Source organism: Phocoena phocoena, chromosome 9, assembly GCF_963924675.1.
Source record: "Phocoena phocoena chromosome 9, mPhoPho1.1, whole genome shotgun sequence".
Classification (NCBI taxonomy): Eukaryota; Metazoa; Chordata; class Mammalia; order Artiodactyla; family Phocoenidae; genus Phocoena; species Phocoena phocoena.
The window spans coordinates 54,048,127-54,075,710 of NC_089227.1; the positions used below are offsets into that span (position 1 = coordinate 54,048,127).

The window sequence follows — 27,584 nt, forward strand, 5'->3', positions numbered from 1 at the left end:
CTTACCCCCAGCACTAAGATACCTGACCTGTATAAACTGGTAATGGGCCAATATATTTTCTTCAGGCTACAGAGTCAAGACTACTTGCAATCTTAACAATGCCATTAAGGCAGCTGATGCATTATTCATGGTGACGGACCCAGAGCAACCTTGCTTTGGTCCCAAGGGAAAGCAAAATTTACTTAATCCCCAAAGAATTTTTTCCAATAATATAAAGAAAACTAAATCATGAAACCTGAGACCTCCCTGAAACCACACTGATTACAAGATGGCAGAGGAACATATGTCTGCACAAGCCTGCCAGGGGGAAAATGCAGTGTCCAGCTCATCAAAAAGATGCTAAATAGATGATTGTCAGCAGATAAAAAGTAAAGTTAGGAGACATACCTGGAATAACTGTTGCATGTGAGGAAGAAACAAATATTTTATCAGTTTGTTTATGAGATTTATGCAGATCTTTTACTTTCTTCCCCGGGTGCGGGGGGGTGGGGTGGGGGGGTGGGGGAGGGGCGGGGAAGGAAAGGGGACAGGCATTTTGAAGCACCTTGGCAGGGATACAACCAAATATCTTCTAGTCTTTTTGCAGAATGATGACATGTTTCAGCTTCGCTACTCTTGTCCATAAAACTTCACATTTCCTCCACACACAGACAAATGTACACATAAGCGTACGATGGGCATTAGAATTGAGCCATGTGTTTGCCATGTGCAAAATGGCCACATATTTCACATGGCTACAGTTTAAAAGCCACAGCAATTCCCTCTACTGAACAATACTCAGTCTAACTTCTAAGGAGTACAGAGAAGAGCTAAAAATAAACTTCAAGAGAAAACAGTTGAAAAAACAGGGTTTCCTTACAAGGCATTTACTTTTCTTTAGGATAATGGAAATTTTATGTTTAGAATAAGAGACTCACCTGAACCAAACAGTTACATCTTCAATTCATGTCTTACTAAAACATCTACTAAGGAAGATATAATTGCAAATGGTAAAATGAAGTGCTGTAACGTAAATATTTGCGTTTCAATTCCTCTGCTACTATAATTATTGGTTTCCACAGAGAGGATAGACTATAGGGGATACTAGCATGAATTCCAGCACCAGGCTGCCTGGCTACAAATTCCTGGGCAAGTTAGTTAAACTTTATGTGCTCAGTTTCCTCATCTGCAAATTGAGGATACCAATGGTACTACTGAGGGATTAAATGACGTAAAATATGTAAAACACTTATTAGACTAGTGCCTGAAACATAGTAAGTACCATACAAATGTTTGCTATTTCTCCAACTGCTACTAGTAATTCTACTCTTATTACTCCTCAGTCCAGTTACAAGTGGTGATCCCATCAAAAATATGAACATTATTCAAAGAGGTAGAGATTGTACAAAATGGGAAATCCAGAATGGTAAAATGAACACTTATGGGTATAATAATTATTTATTTGAAAAAAATACAAAAATTTGAGAATGATATAAAGTCATTATAGCAAGTAATTATATTTAAAAATTCAGTTAAAGTGAGTGTTTCATTAGCTGGAGAGAACATGCCACCCATAGTCTTAAGGAAGTAAGATGAGTTTGGCTTTGTAAGAAGTGGTTAACTCTTCCAAGTGACTAGCATTAAACCACTGGCAGCTGTTATTTGCCTCTAAGATAAGATGCACCCTTGGAGTTAATAGATAGCAAATGAAAGCCTAGTCTTTCTACAGTACAGTAAGATAGTAACATATGGTAATTATCTATCAGTGAAAGCAGCTCACTAGGACTCCCATACATCAACCATCAAATATATGGTTTTCCCGCTATACTTTTTTTTTTTTTTTTTTTTGCGGTATGCGGGCCTCTCACTGTTGTGGCTTCTCCCGTCGCAGAGCACAGGCTCCGGACGCATAGGCCCAGCAGCCATGGCTCACAGGCCCAGGCGCTCCGCGGCACGTGGGATTCTCCCGGACCAGGGCACGAACCTGAGACCCCTGCATCGGCAGGCGGACTCTCAACCACTGCCCCACCAGGGAAGTCCTTCCACTATACTTTTGTTCAGCATTTAAAATACTTCATAATACTTTTGTGAGGATATCATGGCTCTTGCAATAGTAATAGAGAAAATTAATGAATCCTCCTTCTGATATAATTCACCACTTAAAAATGAAAGTATTTAAAAGTGGGCAGCAGCTCAAACCCAGAGAACCCAAAGGACAAGGTTTCCTGTGCTGGTCATCTCTAAATTAGAAGATCCTGGAATTGAATCCCACCATCCCTAAAATTCAATTCAATAATTTTTTATCAAATTACTAGAAGTTTAATCCTATTTGTATATTTATTTTTAGAAAGTCTAGATCTCATTCTTGTAGGATTCTTATAACCTGAGGTTTAAGAAAAATCATTTACGTCAGCAGTTAGGAGCTAATGAAGTCATTAAATATAATAAAATTTAAAACTAGTTTAGCTACAGCTAATAAGTAAATATTGTGTATAAGGAAAATACATTGATCAATATTTTTTAATCATTCTAATTTTATTACTAGTCATACTGATGTTAAGTCATGGCTAAACTGTTTCAGAGAATGGACTTCAGAAATTTCTCCAAGTCATCTAATTTTAAAATGTGTATATTTGTGGTTAATTTGATTTTTAGTAGTGTAAAAAGATATCATGTCCATAGCTATGACATCTGAAATTTTTGCTCTGGCAAAAGAACCTGTGTGAGGTACCTGCATGCCGATCCCAGAACCTGTGTCACCTGCATCTGAAGTTTTCCTTCATCCTGCACCAGAGGTTCTGCTCTCAGAGTTTAGGCTCAGTGCTCTGAGTCCTTAACCTAAATCTCCCAAAAAGTGCAGCAGAAGAACACAAATACAGATTCTAACATATGGGTAGTTGTATCTGTCAAACATTCCTATCATTGCAGCAGGAGCCCCTCAAAGAACCAACTAAAGATCGTTAATTGGGGCTTCCCTGGTGGCGCAGTGGTTAAGAATCCATCTGCCAATGCAGGGGACACGGGTTCCAGCCCTGGTTTGGGAAGATACCACATGCCGCGGAGCAACTAAGCCTGGGCGCTGCAACTACTGAGCCCACGTGCCACAACTACTGAAGCCTGTGTGCCTACAGCCCGTGCTCCGCAACAGAAGCCACCACAATGAGAAGCCTGCACACTGCAACAAAGAGTAACCCCCACTCTCCTCAATGAGAGAAAGCTGGCGCGTAGCAAGGAAGACCCAATGCAGCCAAAAATAAATAAATAAATTTTTTTAAACAGACACCTTAAGAAACATTATTCTTTTAACACGTTGTGCACATTTGAAGTATTCAAGTATTGAGAATTACGGTCCTCGTGGAGAAATCTAGAAAACAGTATGAGAAAGTGTGAATACAATTCAAGATCACAAGCAATTTTCTATGGATGCTTTTTAGGTTTACAGAAGCTAGAGAGTTAGCATGAGCCAGGAAGGTATCTGTTGTCCTGACAGTCAGCATACATAAATTTTTCTAAGTGATTTCTTATAGCTGTCCTCTACTAGTATTTTTTGCTTGTTATTGACAGATTCATTGTGGAAGACAAAAAAATTAAGGTGGGATTTAAAAAAAAACAAAGGTATATCTTTTTTTTAAGAAAATAGAATTGAAATGGAAATCTGACTTAGAAAAATGAATGCAAAAGGAATTTGTATCCCTAGAGAGTCTACTGGTAGCACAACCACCTGCTGGGAGATGATATGGTGCTGAGCTAAAAATCTTTCATGGACCTCCAACCTCAGGGAGGGGAGATGGATGTGATCACCAGGAGAAAAACTATCTTGTAAAATACACTCAGGCTTTCTACTTGCTTCTATATCAACATCCCTGATACTCTGTTTCCAGAAGTGACTGTGGCCATTTCAGTTTGCCTAAACAATATTTTTTAAGGAAAATTACACCACCATTCCATCAGAGTAAAAGGTTCTCTAGAGTCACAATAACCTCTCCCACCCATTAAGCAGACACTTTCTCCCCTGACACCTGCTCTCCAACACATAACACTCTCTCCAATTCCTTCACCCATTTCCAGACTTCAACCTTGACCCTTTCCTTTTGACTTCTTATCCATCTTCTTCCTGCCACTATGGACATAATTAAGACTTTGAGACAATGATCCTTGAGTGCACTCAATTCAATTAAGTGATGGGTAGTAACCAGTTAAGTGCCAGTCAAAAGTCAATACTGGAAAATGCGTGTCTCTACATATCCATCCTTAACGATTGGTATCCGGATTCAAGGACGAGTTGGGAGTGCTCACATACAGTTTAGAAATAATTTGAACTAATAAAAAAAAAGACACTCAGCAGCTATTACTTTTGATTATTATCATAACAGATCAAATAATTTAACCAAAAAAACACTATCAGAACTAATATATATATATATTTTTTTGCCATACGCGGGTCTCTCACTGTTGCGGTCTCTCCCGTTGTGGAGCACAGGCTCCGGACGCGCAGGCTCAGCGGCCATGGCTCACGGGCCCAGCTGCTCCGCGGCATGTGGGATCTTCCCAGACCGGGGCACGAACCCGTGTCCCCTGCATCGGCAGGCGGACTCTCAACCACTGCGCCACCAGGGAAGCCCAGAACTAATAATATTGATGACTGGTCATGATCTTTCATTGTTAATAATACAATTAATCATATCTCTACCAAGATGTCTATTTTTACTTTTTGACTCCAAGGAAATCCACTTCCTCCCTCATCCATACATATCTAGAGGATTTACCATTCCTCTCCTAGTATTCTAAAACTCCTACTATGGCTATTTCCTGAGATGTGAAAAGTAAAACAGACTTTGTACTAGAGTGTGTCTTTACCATTTTTGCCTAAGGCAACTGACGTTATCTAAAAGCTACCCAACTGTGGGCTTCCCTGGTGGCGCAGTAATTGGGAGTCCGCCTGCTGATGCAGGGAACACGGGTTCGTGCCCCGGTCCAGGAGGATCCCACATGCCGCGGAGCAGCTGGGCCCGTGAGCCATGGCCGCTGAGCCTGCACGTCCGGAGCCTGTGCTCCGCGACGGGGGATGCCACAGCACTGAGAGGCCCGCGTACCGCAAAAAAAAAAAAAAAAAAGCTACCCAACTGCATAACCAAATTTAAGAGGGATACCTAAAGGCTCTTCACTTAGACCACCATTTCAGTTTAAAGAGAAGACGATAAAGGAGTAATTGTTAGGGACCTCCAAAAATTGAGATATGTATATAATAAGTCTACATAAAATATCTATCAATTTGTATAGCTATCCTATTTTACATACTGTAGAATATATATAGATAATATGGTATAAGAGTCAGCTCTGGAGTTAGATAACCTAGATTCAAACTGCAGCTCTACCCCTCCTTACTGTGCTACTTTCAGCAAGTTATGTAACCTCTCTATACCTCAGTTTCCTGTCAAGTGGGATAATAGTTATATTTATAATCGGAGGTTGCTTTGAGGATTGAATATATGTAAATTCATACACCTGTGACATCATGAACAATAAATGTTAGTGATCACTATTATTAGGATTATAATACTGATTAACCAGAGCCTGCATAATGGGAGACTTAGACTGACCAGCATATTGGCAGTTGTCAGGTTCAAGATAAAAAAGTTAGCTAACAATAAAACAGCAAACTGGGGCTTCCCTGGTGGCGCAGTGGTTGAGGGTCTGCCTGCCGATGCAGGGGACACGGGTTCGTGCCCCGGTCCGGGAAAATCCCACATGCCGCAGAGCAGCTAGGCCCGTGAGCCATGGCCGCTGGGACTGCACGTCCGGAGCCTGTGCTCCGCAACGGGAGAGGCCATGACAGTGAGAGGCCTGCGTACCGCTAAAAAAAAAAAAAAAAAAAAAAACAGCAAACCGCATGGTTTAGACTCATTCGCTGCTACTCATCAATTTCAGTTTCCTTTGTCTTAAGAAGCCAGAACCATAGTTGGCCACAATCAAAATAAAAAGATTCTGTTCCCAGGGTATTCTGATTAATAGAGGTTTTATGTTTAAATTCTTTTTAAAGTTTATGTCAAACGCACAAAAGTTCTCCTTCAACTAAGGGGCAAATTTCAAATTTAATTTTTAAATGAGTTGGAAATAAATGAAGTGAAAGATGATATTAATATGTTTTATTAAAGGAACAAATAAAAAGTATCATGTTTTATTCCTGCTTAAAGCCTTTCTTTGTAAACTTTGGGTGAAAAAAAAGGTTTAGATAGAACTTCAAGATCAGGATTATGCACCTCTATGATCGGAATAAAACGACCTTCCATGAGACATAGGATGTCTTGCAGATAATACAAATCATTATCTTAAGGAAAGATCACTAAAATATATTTCCTTTTACTGTAAATATAAAATTTCAATCAAGAGCAAAACCCACACTGTGAGAGACTGTATAGGATAAACAACCTGATTCCTTCAACAAATATCAATAAATTGTAAGGAAGAATAAAACGAGAAAGATAAGCGGAAACCAATGGATTAAAGGAGACTTTTAAAAACTTAGTAAAAAAAAAAAAAACCTAAACACACAAAACTAAACTCTAGGACACACTTGGGTGATAAAACTATAAACAAAACTAAGGAAAAAATAACCACAAAAGTCAGGATAGTGTTTACATGTCTTACAAGAGGAGGAGGGAGGGACCTGGGCTTGGGAAGCAGCACATGGAAAAGTGGGCCAAGGTCTATTTCTTTTTTTTTTTTTTTTTTGCAGTACGTGGGCCTCCCACCGCTGTGGCCTCTCCCGTTGCGGAGCACAGGCTCAGGGGCCATGGCCCACGGGCCCAGCCACTCTGCGGCATGTGGGATCCTCCCGGACCGGGGCACGAACCCGTGTCCCCTGCATCAGCAGGCAGACTCCCAACCACTGCACCACCAGGGAAGACCTTCAAGGTCTATTTCTTAAACTGGATAGTGGTTATCAGGTGTTCACCCTTTAATCATTTTTGTGTCAGTATTATATTTTACAATTAAAAAGATTTTAAAAATAAAATTACAATCTAAAAGATTCACCAAAGTAGGTATTAAGTATTTTTTTTTTTCATGAAAATGTCTTCCTTTACCCACATACATACTCACAACCTTAAATCAAATGCACTGCACCTGAATTTTCACAAATAAAGGTTCCATGGCACCTGAGCAGAGTCATTTAACAGGCTGGTTTCTAGCCATTGTTTAAATCAGACTTGATAATTATTTTGATTTTAATTTTGCATCCTCAAGATCAATATGATTGGGCTTCCCTGGTGGTGCAGTGGTTGAGAATCCACCTGCCAATGCAGGGGACACGGGTTCGAGCCCTGGCCCGGGAAGATCCCACATGCCGCGGAGCAACTAAGCCCATGCACCACAACTACTGAGCCTGTGCTCTAGAACCCATGAGCCACAACTACTGAGCCCGTGTGCCACAACTACTGAAGCCCAAGCGTCTAGAGCCCATGCTCCGCAACAAGAGAAGCCACTACAGTGAGAAGCCCACGCACCACAAGGAAGAGTAGCCCCCCACTTGCCCCAACTAGAGAAAAGCCTGTGCACAGCAACAAAGATCCAACACAGCCAAAAATAAATAAATAAAATGAATAAATTTATATGAAAAAAAGATCAGTATGATTATGTTTGTGCCAACTGACAAAAACAAAAAGTTCTTACCTACAGTTTTGCTTTGATCCCATATACCCTTTCAAATACTTCAATGCCAGGAGGAAAGCCAATTTAGAAAAAAAATTCATAGCCCTCTTAGGGAAGGTGTTATGGGCTGAATTTTATATTGTATTCACCTAAAATTCGTGCATTGAAGTCCTAACTCCTAGTACCTCAGATTATAACTATATTTGGAGATAGAGTTTTTCAAGAGGTAATTAAGTTAAAATGAGGTCATTAGGGTGGGCCCTGATCCAGTATGACTGGACTGGTGTCCTTCTAAGAAGAAATTAGGATACTGATACACACAGAGAGAAGATCATGTGAAGACACAGAGAGAAGACAGCCATCTGTAAGCCAAAGAGAGAGGCTTAAAGAAACCAAGCCTGCTGATACCTTGATCTTGGACTTCTAGTCTCCAGAACTGTAAGAAAATAAAATAAATTTCTCTGTTCAAGCCACCCTGTCTATGGGACTTTGTTATGGCAGCCCTAGCAAACTAATGTAGAAGGTAAAGGAGGAATAAAATATTCTGTTTTTTTTTTTAAGTAGTAGAGGGAAGAAAAAGAAAAATATGAAATGTTATAATTTTAGTTTTACTCGACTCATAATGTATAGTAAATAGAGAAACTTAAGAAAGTTCTGAGTCATTAGTAAAGAATGGAGACCTAACAGACTCCATGTAAAAAGAAACACCCAAAGAGCTAAGCACAGAGGGCAAGACATGAGGAAACCAGCAGGAAAATAACTGGCTACTGACTTTGATTTGATGGGACAGGACTCAACGCTTTCAATATGGTTTCTGGAAAAAACCCAGAGGAGAGTTTTGAGTTTTAAATGGACTAAAAACAAATTGAGGTGATGGGTGAGATCAAAGTGGTTTTCTTTTTTCTTTTTTTTTTTTTTGCGGTACGTGGGCCTCTCACTGTTGTGGCCTCTCCCGTTGTGGAGCACAGGCTCCGGACGCGCAGGCTCAGCGGCCATGGCTCATGGGCCCAGCCGCTCTGCGGCATGTGGGATCTTCCCGGACCGGGGCACGAACCCGTGTCCCCTGCATCGGCAGGCAGACTCTCAACCACTGTGCCACCTGAGAAGCCGCAAAGTGGTTTTCTTAATGGGAGAAATTCCTCTGGTTCTAGGGTTTGGATGAAGTTTGGATTTACATTTCCCTGGTTGGATAGGCTTGGGAGTTAGGCAAACCATCAAGGAAGAAAATGCAATTCTCAGGCTGGAAAATCAGCAGTGGTTGTGTGGTGAAGTCCATGTTCTGCGTGTTATATATACCCATGGAGCCTAATGATCTGAGTGGACTATGCTTTGTTGATTAATATAAGTTTCCTGCAAAGGGATACTACTGTAGAGACAGCAGATAGCTATTGCTGGATACACCCTCCAAACCTCCATGCTTATATTTGCATTTCATCATTCCACTGACAGACGTAAATGGAAATAAATTGTGAACTGCCTGTTTCCTCTCTTCCCTAATTTAGCAAAGGAATAAGATACACTCTGCATTCTGAAAAGCATCATACAAAATAGAAAATGAAATCAAATAAACAGGGATGAGATTAAAAGGGGTCCAGAGATTCTAAATCTAGTTAAATATTTTTTCCAACTATAAGCAAAATGGCTCCATTTTCTTATGTCATACTAAGAAGAATCTTAATATGCTTTCTGATGTAACACAGTGATATAAATCAATCAAACATTCAATTAGTCAGTTTTCAAATAAGTTTAGAATAACTTTCTAGAGGGACTGGCATAATTATTATATCTAGATCACTTGTAAAAATTAACATTTTGCTTTAAGTGTTTATCATTTAGAGATGTATAGATGTGTAAAGATTTATTTCCTGGGAAAAATGTCCCAATGTCTGGAACTTGCTTTTGTAGAGGAACAAAATTTGCCATCCCAAAATGTCTCTTTGGCATATGGATTATTTGGAGCTGAAAATAACCAAGACCCCAAATGACTCAGGAAGAAACTTCGACCTTCCCTAAAACTACCCAAAGAGTGTTGTTAGAGGACCTGTTCCAGGAAGGGAGCCATCACCACAGATGACTACAGGATGAACTAGGTGTGTAGACAGGGAGGAACCTAGCAAAGTCTGTTCCTAAATCTCCTCTCTGTGTCCCATTGTCTCTATGTGACCCAGCAAACATCTGGTTACCAAACATTTGCTTTTCCATCTCCATGTGAATTGCCTTCCCCCTCTTTGAAGTCCCAAACCACTACCCTCAACATCTTTTGTCTTTAGCTGAAGATGGTATTTAAGGTGAGGATTTCATCCTTTTTGGCGAATTACTCAGTTCTTGGTCTCTCCCATGTATACATGTTATCAAACTTTTGCTTGATTTTTGTCCTGTTAATTTGTCTCATGTATATTTAATTCACACAGCAGCTAGAAGAACATAGAAGGGTAGAGAAAAATTTCTTCCTCCTGACAGTTTAAAATACTACACACACGTAGAGAGTGAAAAGATTATCAAAATGTTTATAACTGTTGATGCTGGATAATGGGTATGTAGGAGTTCATTGTAGTATTCTTTTTACCTCTGTATATGACTGAGACGTTCTGTAATAAAAAGTTTTCTTTTTTTAGTTAACATATAATTGCAAAATCCAATCCCCTTCACTTGTCACTGGACTAGGACAATGTAATTTATTTTGGTTATTGATAACAGAGTTTAATTTAAATAAAACGCTTTGTTACAGTAATACATTTAAATTGAAAAGCAGTAGACATAAGTTTAAAGGAAAGAAACTTTAGAAAATGTTTACAATATAATGTTTACTGTTAAAAAGCAAGATACAATATTGTAAATATATATGACACCAACTCTGTAAAATATGAAAGTATAAATATATGCACAGGACAAAAAAAATACTAGAAGGAAATACAACAAAATGAAAACAAAGTTTATCTGTCAGTGATGAGTTTATGGATGATTTTTCCTTTTTTGATACATTTTTCTCCACTAACAAGTTTTCTAAAATGAGTACAAATTAAATGAATAATCAGAAAAAGAAAGCAAATATACATATTTGCTTTCTTTATATATATATATATATATATATATATATGGCGTTATAATTCTGATAAGGCAGAATAGACAGTCTGAATGCTGTTCAGAAGAAAATAAACACTTAGCTAAAACTCTTTATACTAAACATTGGTTCTAAAGAAACTCTTGGGTGGGGTTTGATTTCATATGCCTCAGACAACATCATCACTGATATGAAAGACACATACATTCTTATGCCTATAACTGGAGAAATTTTTTTTTTTTTTTTGGTATGTAATCTTTTTCAGAACTTACCTGACAAGAACCAATACCTTGAGATTTGTCTCCAGGGATTTAAAACTCCCTGGGACATCCCTGTTGACATAATAGGTTCATAATTTTACCAGAGAAATCTTTCCCAAATGAATGCAAAGCCAGGCACCTACCCTGGACCCAAGATTTCACCTCTTGATTCTCAGCGCTAACCTTAAAAGCAAATTTCAGAAATTATTTTCTGTGACATAATCTAAAAGAGAACTACTTGCAGTAATATTAATCCCACAAAGCATAACTCCAACAATTCCGGTAGTACAGTAAGAATTCATTTTCTGGTAACTAATTATTTTTCCCTAAGTCAGTGACACCCTCTCTTGATAAATTCTGAAATATAAAAACCCCAAAACTACATTGGAAGTATCACTGAAGATTAAAATCATAATCAGTACTTAAAAGATTCTCAAAAGTTTCCCCCAAGAGAAAAATTTTACTTACTTTCACTTCCACAGTCTTCCCTCCATGTTCAATATGTCTCTCCACATATTCAGAGGACAGCAAATCACTGCAACAGAAAGAAATGATGATGAAAGAGGACCTTGAAAATCACCATTAAGTTTACAACATTCCAGCTTGAATGATTCTTTTTGTTTGTTTTGTTTTGTTTTTTTCTTTTATAAATTTATTTATTTATTTTTGGCTGCGTTGGGTCTTCATTGCTGGGCGCGGGCTTTCTCTAGTTGCGGCGAGTGGGGGCTACTCTGTTGCAGTGGGCGGGCTTCTCACTGCGGTGGCTTCTCTTGTTGTAGAGCACAGGCTCTAGACGCATGAGCTCAGAAGTTGTGGCTCGCGGGCTCTAGAATGCAGGCTCAGTAGCTGTGGCACATGGGCTTAGTTGCTTCACAGCATGTGGGATCGTCCCAGACCAGGGCTCGAACCCGTGTTCCCTGCATTGGCAGGCGGATTCTTAACCACTGCGCCACCAGGGAAGCCCAGCTTGAATGATTCTTTAATCCAGATTTTAAAACAAAAATAAAACTTTATAGGTCCCTCTCTCTCTCTCTCTCTCTCTCTCTCTCTCTCACACACACACACACAGCCTAGTACTTGTAAAAGGATATGAGGCTAAACTGACTAAATCACCTGTCACCCCGTTGCTTAGCAGAGCTAGTTCCACCAATCTAGTTCAGCAATTCTAGGAAACTACCATTATTTTTAAGACATCTTATTCTTCCCTTTTTTACTTTAGCTTTTTTGTGTGTGAAGATTTTTATTTAAGTTTTTATTATACCTTACATCCTTCTTTGCTGTTTCTCTCCCCTAACCTTTGAATAGTGGGGTACGCCTAGGAGGCTTAGTCTCCCTACATTCCTTGGTGCTCTTTTCCTATCTCATGTCTTTAAGTATTAAGATGTTGTCAATTTCTAAATATATATTTCTAATTCAGACCTTTTCTCAAACTGTAGATGTAACTGCCTACTGGACATCACTGCTTAAATATCTAACAGGCATCTCAAACTTAACATGCCAAGGCTGAATTCTCTGACCCTCACCCATTCCCCATCACCTGCTCAGCCCACAGCCTTCCACAACAGCTAACATCAACACCATCATTTCAACTGCTTTGCCCAAAACTGAAATTATTGACTCTTCTCACACCCCACATCCTTGCTTTAGCTTTTTATCAAACACTTTTGATTTACTACCATACTTTACCATTTCTCATATGTTACGTGTGATATTTTATCTAACAAAATATTAGTTTCCCCCACAAAAAAATTAAACAGAGGCAAAGAAAGTTAGAAGAAATGAAAAAGAATATACTTTCAGCATTTTAAAATAAGCTTTTTTGAAATCTCTCCTAAACAACCACCACCTTCTTGTATAATTTTTAAATGTTTACATCATCTTAAATATACTTCTCTTTAATTCTATATAAGAGGAAAAAATTTCCCCTTTAACAGAGGCACCTCAAGGCACAACTCCAATAAACAGTCTTAAAGTCTTTAAATTTTTAAAGCAGTAAAATGTAGATAAAATTTACATTAATAAATAAAAATATAAACTTCTAAATCTACCCCTCTATTAATAAACATTCACCCAACTAAAAAACTGTGTTTCACAGTGCTCTGAAGGTCACCATCCAAAATTGTCCCAATCATAAAAGAAGGTGAATTTCTAAGCACAAGAGCTACCATGATAAGCACTATGCCTACAGTTGCTTGGAATGTAAACAGAAAGATCAAACACGCATTACATTAATGCAGGCACGAGAGTCAGTTTCTTATAGTATCTGATGCTTACATTTCTATCTAGGTAACCTATAATTATAGTCTAAGTCCTTGTTTCATTTGTCTTTGGAATACATTTTCCTATTGACTCTACGGGGAAACAGCTAGAATACTCCAAGCTGCAAGTTGTAGAAAACACAACTAAAAGTGGCTTAAATAATCAGGACATTGATATCATTTCTTGTTAGAAATTCCAGGGCAGGTGTGATGTGAATTTGCTTCTGCAACTCTTCAATTCTGGTAGGTGAATACATTTAAAGTTTACAAAATATAGGCAAAACACTTTTTAAGATGTTTTAAATATAGATAAGTAGCTACTAAGCAAAATTTTGTTAGATGTGGGCAGAACGCATAAGATGTGTAAAGCATAAGTAAGAAGATCGTATGTGTACCTCACAGTGATAGAAAGGGATGGATGACCAAAAGATACGTAACATTTTTAAGGCGCCTGGGTAATAAGTGTTCATGATATAACAAATATATAAAAGACGCTATATATGCAAGATATGCTTATACATAAACAGTTAATATTTATGAGGTCTTATTTCAACCACCTATTGGTAACACCCAAGATTTCTCAACTTCCACAATACTGACATTTCAGGCCAGATAATTCTTGGTCTTGGGGAGTATCTCATGCATTGTCACATGATTAGCAATATGCATGACCTCCACCCACTAGATGCCACATCACACACACACACACACACACACACACACACACACACACCAGCCATGACAATCACAAACGTCTCCAGACATTGCCAAATGTACACTGGGGGGTAAAACTACCCTGGTTAAGAACTGCTACTGACACCCACTCCTGCCCCATGTTTTCTCCGAACCAACAGAATTCATGGCTGTTCATCAAGCTAATTGGCAGGCTGTAGCTCCTGACCAAGCATATCTGTCCCTGTGTCTCTCAGATACAGCACGTGGGTGTCATTAGCTCAGGCCACCTTGCATCTGTGGAGCTTGCCCAAACCGCATCTCTGGTCCTTGTAACTACATATCAGCAGCGAAGGCAGATGCAGCAGAGAGAGAAGCAGATCCTAAGAACACAATGTATCCCAGTACACATTAGCTAGAGTGGTCCTTCCACCCCACTTGCACCCTATCCTAAGCGTGCTAACCTACCCTTTTCTTTCCTCTTGCTTCTCACTGTGTGCTTTAATTTGATTCAGCAAATTATGTGATTTGAGGATTTTAATTTGGTCTGTGAGGGCTTGCTGTTTGTTCCCTTACTTCTGGGATAGCTTGCTAGCTAGTATACTTGTAGGCAACCATTGCAGCAGAGTAATTTTCCACTGGACATCACAGCAGTTCCAGGGCTGGTTCATGTGGTAGCTCAGCACCATTAATGAGACCAGGAGCATGTCCATCCTTCTGCTCTGCCATCAGAATGGTGGGTGACGTGTACTTGTAACTGGCTCCTCTCATGACCCTAACATGGCTGCTGCAGATCTAAGCATCTCATGCAGATAAAGATATCCCAAGGTAAAAAAGCCTCGTATTTCTTTACAAGTCAGCAAACTCTCCACGAAAAGCCTCTAGCATTCATCTTCTCAAGTATGTTTTGCCAGGATTACATTACTTGGCCCTGCCAAAGCCAGTCTTTTTGTTGTTGTTGTTGCGGCCTCTCCCGCTGCGGAGCACAGGCTCCGGACGCACAGGCTCAGCGGCCATGGCTCACGAGCCCAGCCGCTCCGCGGCATGTGGGATCTTCCCGGACCAGGGCACGAACCCGTGTCCCCTGCATCGGCAGGCGGACTCTCAACCACTGCGCCACCAGGGAAGCCCCCAAAGCCAGTCTTTTGACAAGGACATTTGTCTCTGAACAATCAAGATTCTCCTCCCCCTCTCTCTCTTCCTCCCATGAACATCATGGCTACTCAGAGAGAGGTGAACAACACTACAGGGTGGAGAGAATAGCTGTTGTATAGCCAACAGACAGCTGTCTTTTTTTTTTTTTTTTTCGGTACGCGGGCCTCTCACTGTTGTGGCCTCTCCCGTCGCGGAGCACAGGCTCCGGACGCGCAGGCTCAGCGGCCACGGCCCACGGACCCAGCCGCTCCGCGGCATGTGGGACCCTCCCAGAGCGGGGCATGAACCCGTGTCCCCTGCACCGGCAGGCGGACTCTCAACCACTGCGCCACCAGGGAAGCCCCTGTCTTTTTTTTTTTTTAATATAATTTTTATCATGAGTATGTTGGATACTTCACAAATTTCCCAAGGTTTCGAACAAAATAGTGAAGCTTCATGGTCAAGATCTGCTGAAGCAAAACCTGTCATTGCTCCACCATCCACATCCCACTCTTTATCCAAGACCATACCCTCAACAGGAGAGGTACCAGAAAGATGTCTGCAAAAAACTGCCCCCTAACCTTGCTATCAGTCTCCAACAACTTCTCCAGCAGTGAGAGCGAAAAATTACCCTACAGAGTTAGTGTTTATTAGCAGAGCCAGCCAGATTCCCTCTCTTGGGAATCTGAACTAGTAAATTCAGAAAAAAAGAATCATTCAGTGGATGAAGAAAAGAGAAACAGAAAGTCAAAAATAAGCAGTCACTTGAGAGAAACTGGGCTGTGCCAGTGGTGAATCCTGTTACCCAAAAAGTGGTTCCTCTCTTGGTGGATCTCAAGCCTAAGAGTGGGAGAAGGAAGAATTTATTACTTGCAGCAAGTAGGGAGGACACCAGGGATCTTTCCCAAAGCAGTGTCTCCCCCAAGAGCAAAACTGGGGAAGTTTTAAGCTAAGGTTACATGCATATTCATGAAAGGGCTTGAGGTGAAGAAAATTCAGCATAGAATTGGGGCAATGGTCAACAGAGTCCACACATTAGTCGATCGAAGTCATGAGGGTCAGAAAAGGTCAATATCATCATTCCTTAGGTTCCATTCCATAGGGTGGTTGAGTGCTCCAGGGGGATTTAAATTCTTCAAAACGGCTCAAGAAAGTGCTTGAGGCTAATCTTTACCACTGAAACAGAACTAGGAGTCTTTACAACTGATTTATTATCTTTGCTATTGTTACTTCTCTTGCCTGAAAACAGCTTACTCTTTGTTCCCTTAAGATCATTATTACTGAGATCTATTCAAGGGTAAGCACTGTGGCCAGGCTTAGATCATAAATGGCTTCTATGTCAAAAACCTGTATCTGGTCTTTTCCTCCAGCCCAGCCGTGATGTTGGATACCTTTCTCCTTCACTGCCCTGTGAGTAAACCCCCATTACTGGAGCCAGCAGGAGTGAGATCAAAAAGGAGGAGGGGGCTTCCCTGGTGGCGCAGTGGTTGAGAGCCCGCCTGCCGATACAGGGGACACGGGTTCGTGCCCCGGTCCGGGAAGATCCCACATGCCGTGGAGCGGCTGGGCCCGTGAGCCATGGCTGCTGAGCCTGCGCGTCCGGAGCCTGTGCTCTGCAACGGGAGACGCCGCAACAGTGAGAGACCCGCGTACCGCAAAAAAAAAAAAAAAAAAAAAAAAAAAAAGGGGGGTGGGTGGGGAAGAATCGTATACTAGTAGGAGTAATAATAATAATACTTTTTAAAAAAACAAACAGCTTTTGAGTCTTCCAGGTATTCAAATTTCAAGGGAATATTTTTCTTTGAATTATAAAATCTAGGAATTAAGAGAGTATGAGTCACCACATGAATTACAGCAAAGAAAAGCCTCTGCTCAGGAATTATGCAGCTATTTCAATCAAGCCTCTATACGTACAAGTATTGCTAGAAAGGGCTGTCTGTAATTTAAACCAAAATCAGCCCATGCAATTTTTGGTTTTGTTTGTTTTCGGTATTGTGGAAGTCTGCTAAGTATCGTTATTTTAATTATTGGGCTGAAAAACCTTCTATTTAAAATGTCATTGTTTGCCGTCGTAGAGAATGGACTTGAGGACACAGGGAGGGAGAAGGGTAAACTGGGACTAAGTGAGAGGGTGGCACTGACATATATATACACTACCAAATGTAAAATAGATAGCTAGTGGGAAGGAGCTGCATAGCACAGGGAGATCAGAGGGGTAGGATAGGGAGGGTGGAAGGGAGACGCAAGCGGGAGGGAATATGGGGATATATGTATATGTATAGATAATTCACTTTGTTATACAGCAGAAACTAACACAACATTGAAAAGCAATTATACTCCAATAAAGATGTGTAAAAAAAAAAAAGTAATTTTTTCTTCTACTGAAGCATAAAATCCTTACTACCACCAACTTAGAACCTCAGTAAAAATTTCTGAAGCCTCCTAAAGTAGAGGTAATCAAAATTACCCTAAGTTCTATTTTTTTTTTAAGATCATTGTTTATCATTAAGTAGGAATCTACTTAATTTTAAGTGTGGGAAAATGAAGGATCTTCTTAACACATGGGAAATTTTATCTGACCGGGTAGAATTTGCTTCCTGTTAACAGCTAACTCAAAACTAATGTGTGAATGCTTCTTTGTGAATTTTGAAAGATGGAAGTGAAAATCATTTTCAGTCAAATTCTAAACCCTCTCATTTTCTAAAGGAAAGAGATGTTTTAAAAATTAGAAATGTATTCTGAGGCCCCTTTTTAAAAATTTATTTGCATGCCATAATATGCCTGGAATAAGCAAAACAAATACAATGTAAACATTTTCAGTCATAATAATGATTATCCTTTGTCTATTGTGCTACTGAATCAGAGGCAGCTGGTATAGTACAAAGGTTTTGGAATTTAAAAACAAAAGAGCAAATATTCTGATTTCCTATCCAAACGCTGCCATTTACTAACTATGTGACCTTGGCCAAGTTATTTAATCTTTATGAACACAATTTGCCCATATCTAAAATGAAGATAATAAAAATTTCTTTATAAAGTTGGTACGGTATTAAATCAGAACATATGTGAAAGGCCTCCCAAATCCTGATTTCAATTATCCCACTCCTTATTCATCATCTCCTATCCATCTTTCTCTAGAACTCGCACTTTAACTGTTTGTGTTACGGAACCCAGCTTCAGCTGGAAAGCCAGTACTTGAGAGACGCGTGTTGGTAGGAAAGAAAAGGCTGCTTTAATCAGGAGGCCAGCAACCTGGGGAGAAGGCAGACTTGTGACCAAAAACCAACTCCGAAGATTCTGCTTGACCATGAAAGTTTTTAAAGAGAGAATCATTTGGGGAGGGGGTCAGAGTCTTCATTATCTTCCACTGTGTGCAAACTTTCTTCTGATTGGTTGGTAGTGAGGTAACAGGGCAGTGCTCCAGGAATCTTGTGCTCAGCCTGAAGTTACCATCCTCCACCTGCGTGGGACCTTAGTTCCTACAAAAGAACTCAAAGGTATTGGGTATTATATTCCTTGAGGAGGAACCAGAACCCTCCTGCATTGCTGCACTATTGTTTCTTGACTGCTTCTCCTTTGTTTCTTCATTCCCTCCGTTCATTCCCTGATAAGCAACTGTTTGCCATTTGGAACTTGAGGAAGGTCAAGGGGGCTGAATGAAACCCATCACCTACAAACAAGAAATGGGGAAACAGAAAGGATTTATACCTAGGAGGGCCCCACGGGGTCCAGCTCCATTTCATTTGGAGACTTAAACCATTGACCCTACCTACTACTTTTTCACTGTCCTTCACCTCCCTCTGACCCCCCCTAATCTAGCTTACAGTCCATGATTCATCATGAAAATCACTCCCTTCCTCCTCTCTCTCTCCACTATGCTCATTGGCCAAACCTCAACCATGGTAAAACTTAACTCTTCTACGAATCAAAGTCTGATCCCCTAGAAGCGGAACATCCTGAATGGTCGTACATTGAACCATGTAATTTATGACCACAATATCAAGTGGTTCCCCTTAACACAATACTGCCCATAAATCCACTAGTCCATTTTACTAGACAATTTACTCTGAGAAGACCCTTCCAAACTTTTCTCTCCTAAAATCTCCAAGGCATTTCTTGATCATCACTCCCTGCTGATGACCTCACTTCTGTATCCACTGAGAAAGTGGAAACAGAAAAGGGCTGCTTCATCTTTCCAATCCACCAACACCCCTGTTTTCTGAACCAGTCTCTGAAACAGACCAAGACACTATGGGGCCTTCCCAGGACAGAACTTCCTCCACGTCCACCGCCCACCTTTTGTCTGTAGAAAAACTTTAGCCAAATAATAAATTTAATGAGAGAAATGAGAAAATGCAGAAGCAAAGGAAAACAGTCAAATAATACCAAATAATAATAGTTTAGTCATTAAGAAAAGTCAAGGACCTTTAGTTCATCCTCAAGGGCTATAAATAATATTCTGAGCCACATCCTTGGAGCTGTTTTGTAGATACTGAAACCCCCACCAGGTGGAAGAAGTTAACTACAGGATGACCAGACTGTAGCCATGACATGAGCTGCCACAATTCTGAGCACTGGACTCAAGAAAACCAATGCTCCAACTGAAGATGAACTGTACCTAAAACAATCAAGATGATGCTGATCAGACCACCACATGGCTAATTTCAAGATGATAATCAGAGCTGACCGTGCTGTTCTGCATGTAGCCCTTTCCCTCTGCATATACACCCCCGAAACTCCCCTTTAAAAGCTCTTGCCCACTGATCAACAGTGGAGAGTTGGGTTTTGGAAATGATTCTGCCTTCTCCCCCAGCTGCCAGCCTCCGCAGTAAAACAAACTTTTCTTTCTAGCAACACTTGCCTCTCCAGTATTGGCTTTCGAGGTGCGAGCAGCCAGACATCTCAAACTCAACATGGCTAATGCATAACTCTCTCAGCCAAATCGCAATAGTCAATTCCCAACTCAAAATGTATCCTACTAGTAACTTCACAATGAAGAAAACTGGGGGACATCACCTTAACTGAGTTAACATTGCCAATAATGGAAGAAACCAAAATCATGGGCTCCCAAAGTGATGCACTGAGATGGATAAATCATTTACAGTATTCCCACTAAAAATGCATAAGAAAGAAAGAAACAAATGAATAGAGAAGCCTGAATCAGCAATAGCTTTTCAAAGAAATAGCCTCAGAGCAAAGATCTAATCCAAAGTGCTGCCATTCAAATGTGACCTCAAGGTCAAGATCAAATCAAGGGTATGGTTGTAAGACACTTTGATAAGACCTCAGAAGGACTTTTAATGCTGTTTTGCCTAGACTATATCATCTATATTTAAAAAGTTTCTGAGATTCTTAAGAGCCTGCCTATTATTGATAGAGCCTCAGCTACACCATAAAGTTTCTAAGAACCTTAAGGTATGACTCATAGATATTCTCACCTAAACAAAAGACTTCTCAGAATCTTAAGGGCATCTTAACTCACAGTCCAAAGTAGAGAAAGGCCTATCTCAAGACGATTTGTGGATGTGGTTTTGTCTGATGGGGTAAATCCCTCAGATACACATGAAACCCACCAATGGAAACACCACCAGCTTGGATTAAAATGGATAAGTCAATTCAAACCTTTTACAGTCAGGAAGCAGACCTAGAAATATACTTAGATTAAGGCCTGGGTGATTTCTCATGGAAAAGAAATGGTGACTCAAAGGGTGGAACCAAGAACCAAAGGCAACCACTATCAGGAAGTAGAACAGAGTTTTACTCAAGATACATTCCCTTTCCCAAAACGGGGCAATTGGTGACATACACCTGGCTGAATATCAGAATTTCAGAGGACCAATGATAGCTAGGTACCTCCTATTTCTCCCATTTTTAAATAGGAATATCTACTGCAATCATCCTGTCCTCATCTCCCCACTGTATACTGAGTGTATATGGAATAGATAACTTGTCATTTTAGTTCAAAGGTCTGTACCTGTGTTACTTCATCTAAAAGCCTTAATCAGATTGAGATGATAAGAATTTGAACCTTGAGTTTGAGCCTGATAGTATAATGGAATGAGATTTTTCAGGAAATCTTTGGAGGAATTAGTGCATTTTACATATATGGGAAACGTAAATAATTTGTGGTCAAAGGATAGACTGTGGTTGAACAAAAATGTCTAAAAATGCTTTGTGACTCCTCTCATGGTAAAGTGGAGACCATTTCTCCTTTCCTTGCATCTGAGCTGTTCCTATAACAAACACAATGAGACAGAAGTAATATTGCATAACATCTGAGATCTGCAACTTCCACTTCCATGCATATGGAACTCTCCATCTTTGAATATTTGAATCCATCCACCATGCTGTGAGGAAGTCTAAGCAACCACGTAACAAGGCCCTTGTAGAGGAGAACCAAAGTCCCTAGCTGATAGACCCAGCTGAATTTCCAGCCAGTGCTGGCACTAATGTCCAACCATGTGATTGAAGCCATTTTGGAACTTCCAGATGTAATAATGCCCCAGCTAACATCACATGAAGCAAAACTGCCCAGTCAACCCACAGAATTGTACAAAATAACACACTGTAAGGCAATAGGTTGATCATGCCTTCTTATTAGAACATTCAATGATTGTTTTACTGCACAACGTCATGTTTTCCTTAGAGCCGTCTACAGAGAATTCCCTGGCGGTCCAGTGGTTAGGACTTGGTGCTTTCACTGTCGGGGCCGAGGTTCGATCCCTGGTCGGGGAACTAAGATCCCACAAGCTGCATGGCAAGGCCATTAAAAAAAAAAAAAAAAAAAAAAAAAGAGCAGCCTCCAAATGAGTACAATATAATTTGTTTTGGATAATATTAACATACAGACAATTTAGGATTTTTCGACTTTATGATGGTACGAAAGCTATATGCATGCAGTAGAAACCATACTTCAAATTTTGAATTTCGATCATTTCCTGGCCTAGCAGTATGCTGTATGACACTCTCTCATGATGCAGTGAGCAGCAGCTCCCAGTCAGCCACGCAATCACGATGGTGACCAACCAATACACTTACAACTATTCCAAACCCATGCAACCTTTCTGTTTTTCACTTTCAATACAGTATTCAATAAATTACATGAGATGTTCAACACTTTATTATAAAACAGGTTTTGTGTTAGATGATTCTGCCCAACAGTAGACAAATGTAAGTGCTCTGAGCACATTTAAGGTAGGCTAGACTAAGCTATGATGTTCAGTAAGTTAGGTGTATTAAATGCATTTTAAACTTACAATATTTTCAATGTACAATGGGTTTATCGAGACATAACCCAATCATAAGTCGAGGAAGATCTGCAAAAGAATCATAAAAGCTTCAAATATGACTATAATCCACCCAGTGAAGTAGTAAAAATTCCCATAGGTCATGGGTCACAATGGAAAATTAAGAGATTTCATTAGGTATTTAAGTCATGAAAAGCTTTTCAGAAGAACAGAACTGGGAAAACGAAAAATGTAAGGACTCAAATTTCATTATTTTATTTTATTTAAGAGGAATAAAAAATTACAAGCTTAGAAAGTTTTTTAAAAGAAAACATTTTTCCCATTCTCTCCATTCTCTGCATTGTTCCCCCCATTTCATCTTCCCTCTCTTTATTTTCTTATTCTGTCTAGCCAAGCATTAACCTTCCAGATCCTTTTGGCAAACTAGTCTTTGCTGAGAATCCTCACTACAGAAAATGGATAAATGTCCTGAACTTTCATACCACTGAGAATTAATCATCCAGTTTTTAGCTTTGTTTTGTGCAAAAACTGTTATCTATATCCTCAGTATGTAATAACTAGTACTTAAAATTCCTATTTTGTTTGAACTAAATTAAAGGGAAACTACAAATGTGAATTAAAAGCTTTTCCAAATTTTGCCTTTTAGATGAAAGTTTCATTTTATTGTTTTCCAATTTATAAACATGAAAATTCCTTTCCTGTTTATACACACACAAGAGATTTTCTGTACACCCTTGTGGCTACAGGGGAAGCTACTTTAGCTATATTCTACTGAGGAAGTCATACTCTGATGAGAATTTTCAGGGAGCTTTCAGCGTGTATGCCAGGACTAGGGCACTTAAAGTAAATGTGGTTATGAAAGTTGAAATAGGCACTATCATTAACATTAGCTCTTATTTATAAAATCCTTATTCCTTATGCCTGGGCATCCCCACACCTACCAAATCAGAATCTCCTGAGTTTATTCTGATATATAAAAAATGTTACCAGGACATGAAAGTATAATCACATTAAGTCTACAAACATTCTAGTAAAATTCTATTAATATAATGGTGTGTTGACATATTCTGATCATTGTGACTCATTACCACACTGAAAGCCAAAGACATCAGGCAACACATTACAGCAAAGCAATTAAAAGAAGTCCCTGATAAATCTCATGGCACATAATCAACAGAGGGAGACATGTTCCTCTCCATTACAACCAAATCAAGAACTAATTTTTTAAGAAGACAATTGCCAGACTTACTTCAAAACTTACTTAAATTTTGTGTGAGTACCCTAGAAATGGGAGATTTTGGTATTTTTATAAAGTTGCAAATTTTAGGTGTGGTTCAAATAAATTATATTAATTAAAGATTAAATTTTTATAATATTAATTAGTTGAAAATCAGCAAGGCAGAGCTAGCCTCAAATTCTCTCTATTGCCATCTGACTGATAAACATCTTTACCTTCTTTATCTCCTTCCTCTCCACATCCACATTCTAGGAGTGAGACCGTATCCCATGGCCAGACTCCATCCTCAGAGATCAACAGCCCAGGGCTCAAAATAAGACTGCTCCCCAACCCCATCTTCATGACCTTATGAGTTGGAGTCAAGTGGGAGTCCCAAATTCTGTTAGTTCCTGGCAAGAGAACATCTATCTACCATCAACTCAGTCTCATCACGGCCATATGCTTTAAAATCATCAAGATTAACTTAATGAGGCCCTTTATCCTCATTCATGTCTGCCACCTCAAGAAGCTCAGGCTCCCAAATCGTCCTTCATCTCCAGCTCTCTAATCCACATAAGGTTCTGTCGCCCTTTCCAACCATCTCCAGATACCCTTTGATGATGTTTTCTGGAACTCACACATGCCATTAGCAAAATCCCCTATCTCCAGTCTCTTCCTTGAATATTTCCTTCACCATCTTACCCTGAGACCCAGCTCTCCAGTGGAGGAAATGCTTCTCCTGCAAACCCTGCACGTTTGGTGGGGGGAATGGGGATATCCTTCTTGCTTCTCATTGCCATGTCATGCCATTCTCCCTCATTCCACTAAAAACAACCCCACTTTATATCCTGTATCATCAGACTGTACCACCTATCATTGATTCCTGTAGTAATTTATTGCCTCCTGGTCACTTCCCCGCATTTCCCTGAAGATTTTAACTTCTAGTTTACAATCACACTCTCCAGCACTACCCCTGATACAATTACTGGTGATTTTTATATCTACTTAGGCGACTGTTCCAATTCTGGCTTCTCAGCTACTTGAACTCATCTCCTCCAATGATCTTCTCCATTCTACATCACCCACCCAACATATTCTCAAATTCAAGCATCTCACTCTCTGACCAACTCCATCCATCCTAGCTTTCTCTTTCAAAACTCCATTTCAGACCCCAATAAGACCCATAACCCACAAACTTACTACTATTTCACTTTCTTCACCTCCCTCATGTCTCACTCCCCTCCTTGCTCAGATTAAATTCAATCTTAATATTCAGTGCTTTGCAAATCTCCCTACCCATCTCCTAAAATCTGATTCTCCCTTCCCTAAACCAAGCCTAGTTGAAACAAACTCTTTACTGGCTTCATGCCCGCTCAGTGCAGCTGAAGGAAGCTGAAGAATAGCATATCATCAGGCTGACTGTGCTCACTTTACACGGAAAACCACTAACCTCAAGGGGTCCCTTAAAGCTGCCTGGCAATTATACTCCATTTTTCTAGGACATTTACTCCCCCAACTGTGTCTCAATACCATTTCACACCTTCTCCCTCTTTTCTCAAACCTCTAACATCTACCCCCCATCTGTTCTGAGTAGATGATTATGCTCCCTACATCACTGAGAAAAAAGCAATCAAAAGGTAAGTTCCATAGACTCCCATCACCACTTCTCTACACCAGCATCTGCACTCATATGCTCAGCCTTTCCTCCCATCCTAGGAATTAGCTGTCCATGTAATTATTCAAAGCCAATCCCCACACTGGTCACCACAATCCATCCCTTCTTGCCTATCCAAGAACATGGCACCAGATATCCCTCCCTCTCCTGCATCATCAAATTCTCCCATTCTACTAGCTCTTTCCTACTATTACTGAATAAACTCTGTTATTTCTCCCATTTCCAAAAACAAAACAATTATCAACACAATTTTCCTGTCCAACGACTGCTATATATCCTTCTGTCCATTAAGCAAAACCACTCAAGAGAATTACCCATAGTCATTATCTTTCCTTTTTCTCCTCCCTTATCTCTTGAACCCATCTAATCAGATTTTCATCACACTTCACCAAAACCACTCTTATCGAAGTCACTAATTACCTTTCCATGTTGTTATATCTAATGTCACTTCTCAATCTTCATATTACTTGACCTATAAGCAGCATTTGACTCAGCTGATCGCCCCCTTCTCTTGGAAATATTTCCTTAGACTTCCTACCAGGCACCACACTCTCCTGGTTTTTCTCCTACTTCTCCTGCTGCTGTTTTTCCATACCCTTTGCTAGTTTCTTCCCATTCCCCCAACCTCTAGACATTGTAGTGCCTGGAGGTTCAGTCTTTGATCCTGCTCTCACTCTTTTGGTGATTTCATCTAACGTCTCCCCTTGAATAACAGCTATATTCTGATGACCCTTAGATTTATGTCTCCAGTTTAGAATTCTCCTTTCAATTCCTGAATCATATGTCCAGCTCCATACTCAACATCTCCTCCCGTTTACCAAATAAGCATATCACACTTAATATGTCCAAACCTGAGCCCCTGATCTGGCTTGACAAACAGGATTTTCCTACAGTCTTCCCATCTTCAAAAATGGCTACTTTGTCTTTCCAGTCACCCTGGCCAAAAACCAAGGAGTGGTCACTGTCTCCTCAATTTCTCTTACAAAATATATCCAGAATATGACCACTTTCATTGCTACCACTCTGCTCTGAATCACCATAATATCTTGCCTGGATTATTACAATGCCTTTTTCTGTCAACCCGTCAATGTTTTATCTGTGCAAGGAATAGAACAGTCTCATCCTTAGTGAGAACACAGATTACTAGGCATTATTACCCACTGTTAATGATGGTCAATTACTGCCATCTTTTGAGAAAGCAATCTTTCAAAATTTAGTAAATGTCTTAAAATTCTGATATTCTTCGTACCCAGGAATCTAATGAAGGAAAACAACTACATAGAAGTTGTTTTATGCCATTTTATAAATAATTTTTATTAGAAAACCTAGTGTTGAAAGGCTACTAGGGAATCACTAGCGCAAACACTGTGAGCATAGTTTTGTAGACTTTTCATGGAGGACAGTCTGACACTACATATTAAATGTGTATCCTTTTTTTTAAAAACATATTTATTGGAGTATAATTGCTTTACAATGGTGTGTTAGTTTCTGCTTTATGATGTGTATCCTTTTTAACTGCAACTCTGTTTCTAAGAATGTAACCTACGAAAATAATTTTTAATGTGTACAGATGCTTAGTCATAAAGATTGTCAATACAACATTATCATGGAGAAACACTGGAAATAACAGAAAAGCAATTAAGTAAATAGGGTACAACAATTTAGAATTGAATATTCTGCTAACACTAACATGTCATTGAAGATATTAAAAGATTTTTCATAATGTCTACTTAATAAAAGTTCCAAATTTTGCAAAAAAAAGAAAAATATATATGTATGAAGGAAAAAGAGAATAAAGCATACATTAAGATGCTAGCAGGGTGGGAGGGAGGGAGATGCAAGAGGGAAGAGATATGGGAACATATGTATATGTATAACTGATTCACTTTGTTATAAAGCAGAAACTAACACACCATTGTAAAGCAATTACACCCCAATAAAGATGTTAAAAAAAAAAAAGATGCTAGCAGTGTTTATCTCCAGGTAATTAGTTAACTGCTACATTTATTTTACTTGTTTTACTTCTACATGTTATCTAAAACATCTACAATAAACATGTTTGACATTTAAGAAACTAAAGAAATGTTACATATTTAATTTCATGGAAATAAACAAAACTAAATTTGAAATGTATTTCACAAAGCCATCATCCCAAAGTTATTCACAAAACAACCTCAGTATACAAAAAGAGATGATTGGTTGAGCAAATTATTTTTCCATCCATTTAGTGGAAAATAATGAATTCAACAAAATGTTTTAATAAGAGTTTGTATTAACAGGGGAATGCTTCTTAAATTACAAAAGAAAAGCAGGGCTTCCCTGGTGGCCCAGTGGTTGAGAGTCCGCCTGCCGATGCAGGGGACATGGGTTCGTGCCCCGGTCCGGGAAGATTCCACATGCCGCGGAGCGGCTGGGCCCGTGAACCATGGCCA

The 27,584-nt window shown here is 39.6% G+C and overlaps 1 protein-coding gene across 15 annotated transcripts in view; it reads right to left on the reverse strand.

The window, feature by feature from the left end:
* Positions 1-27,584, reverse strand: part of ADAM22 (ADAM metallopeptidase domain 22) — a 236,835-nt gene that overhangs the window by 94,382 nt on the left and 114,869 nt on the right. For all 15 annotated transcript variants that reach the window (XM_065883907.1, XM_065883906.1, XM_065883901.1 and 12 more), the window contains one exon: positions 11,419-11,485. In XM_065883907.1, coding sequence (XP_065739979.1) covers positions 11,419-11,485 — 67 coding nt within the window. The remainder of the gene's footprint in view (positions 1-11,418; positions 11,486-27,584) is intronic.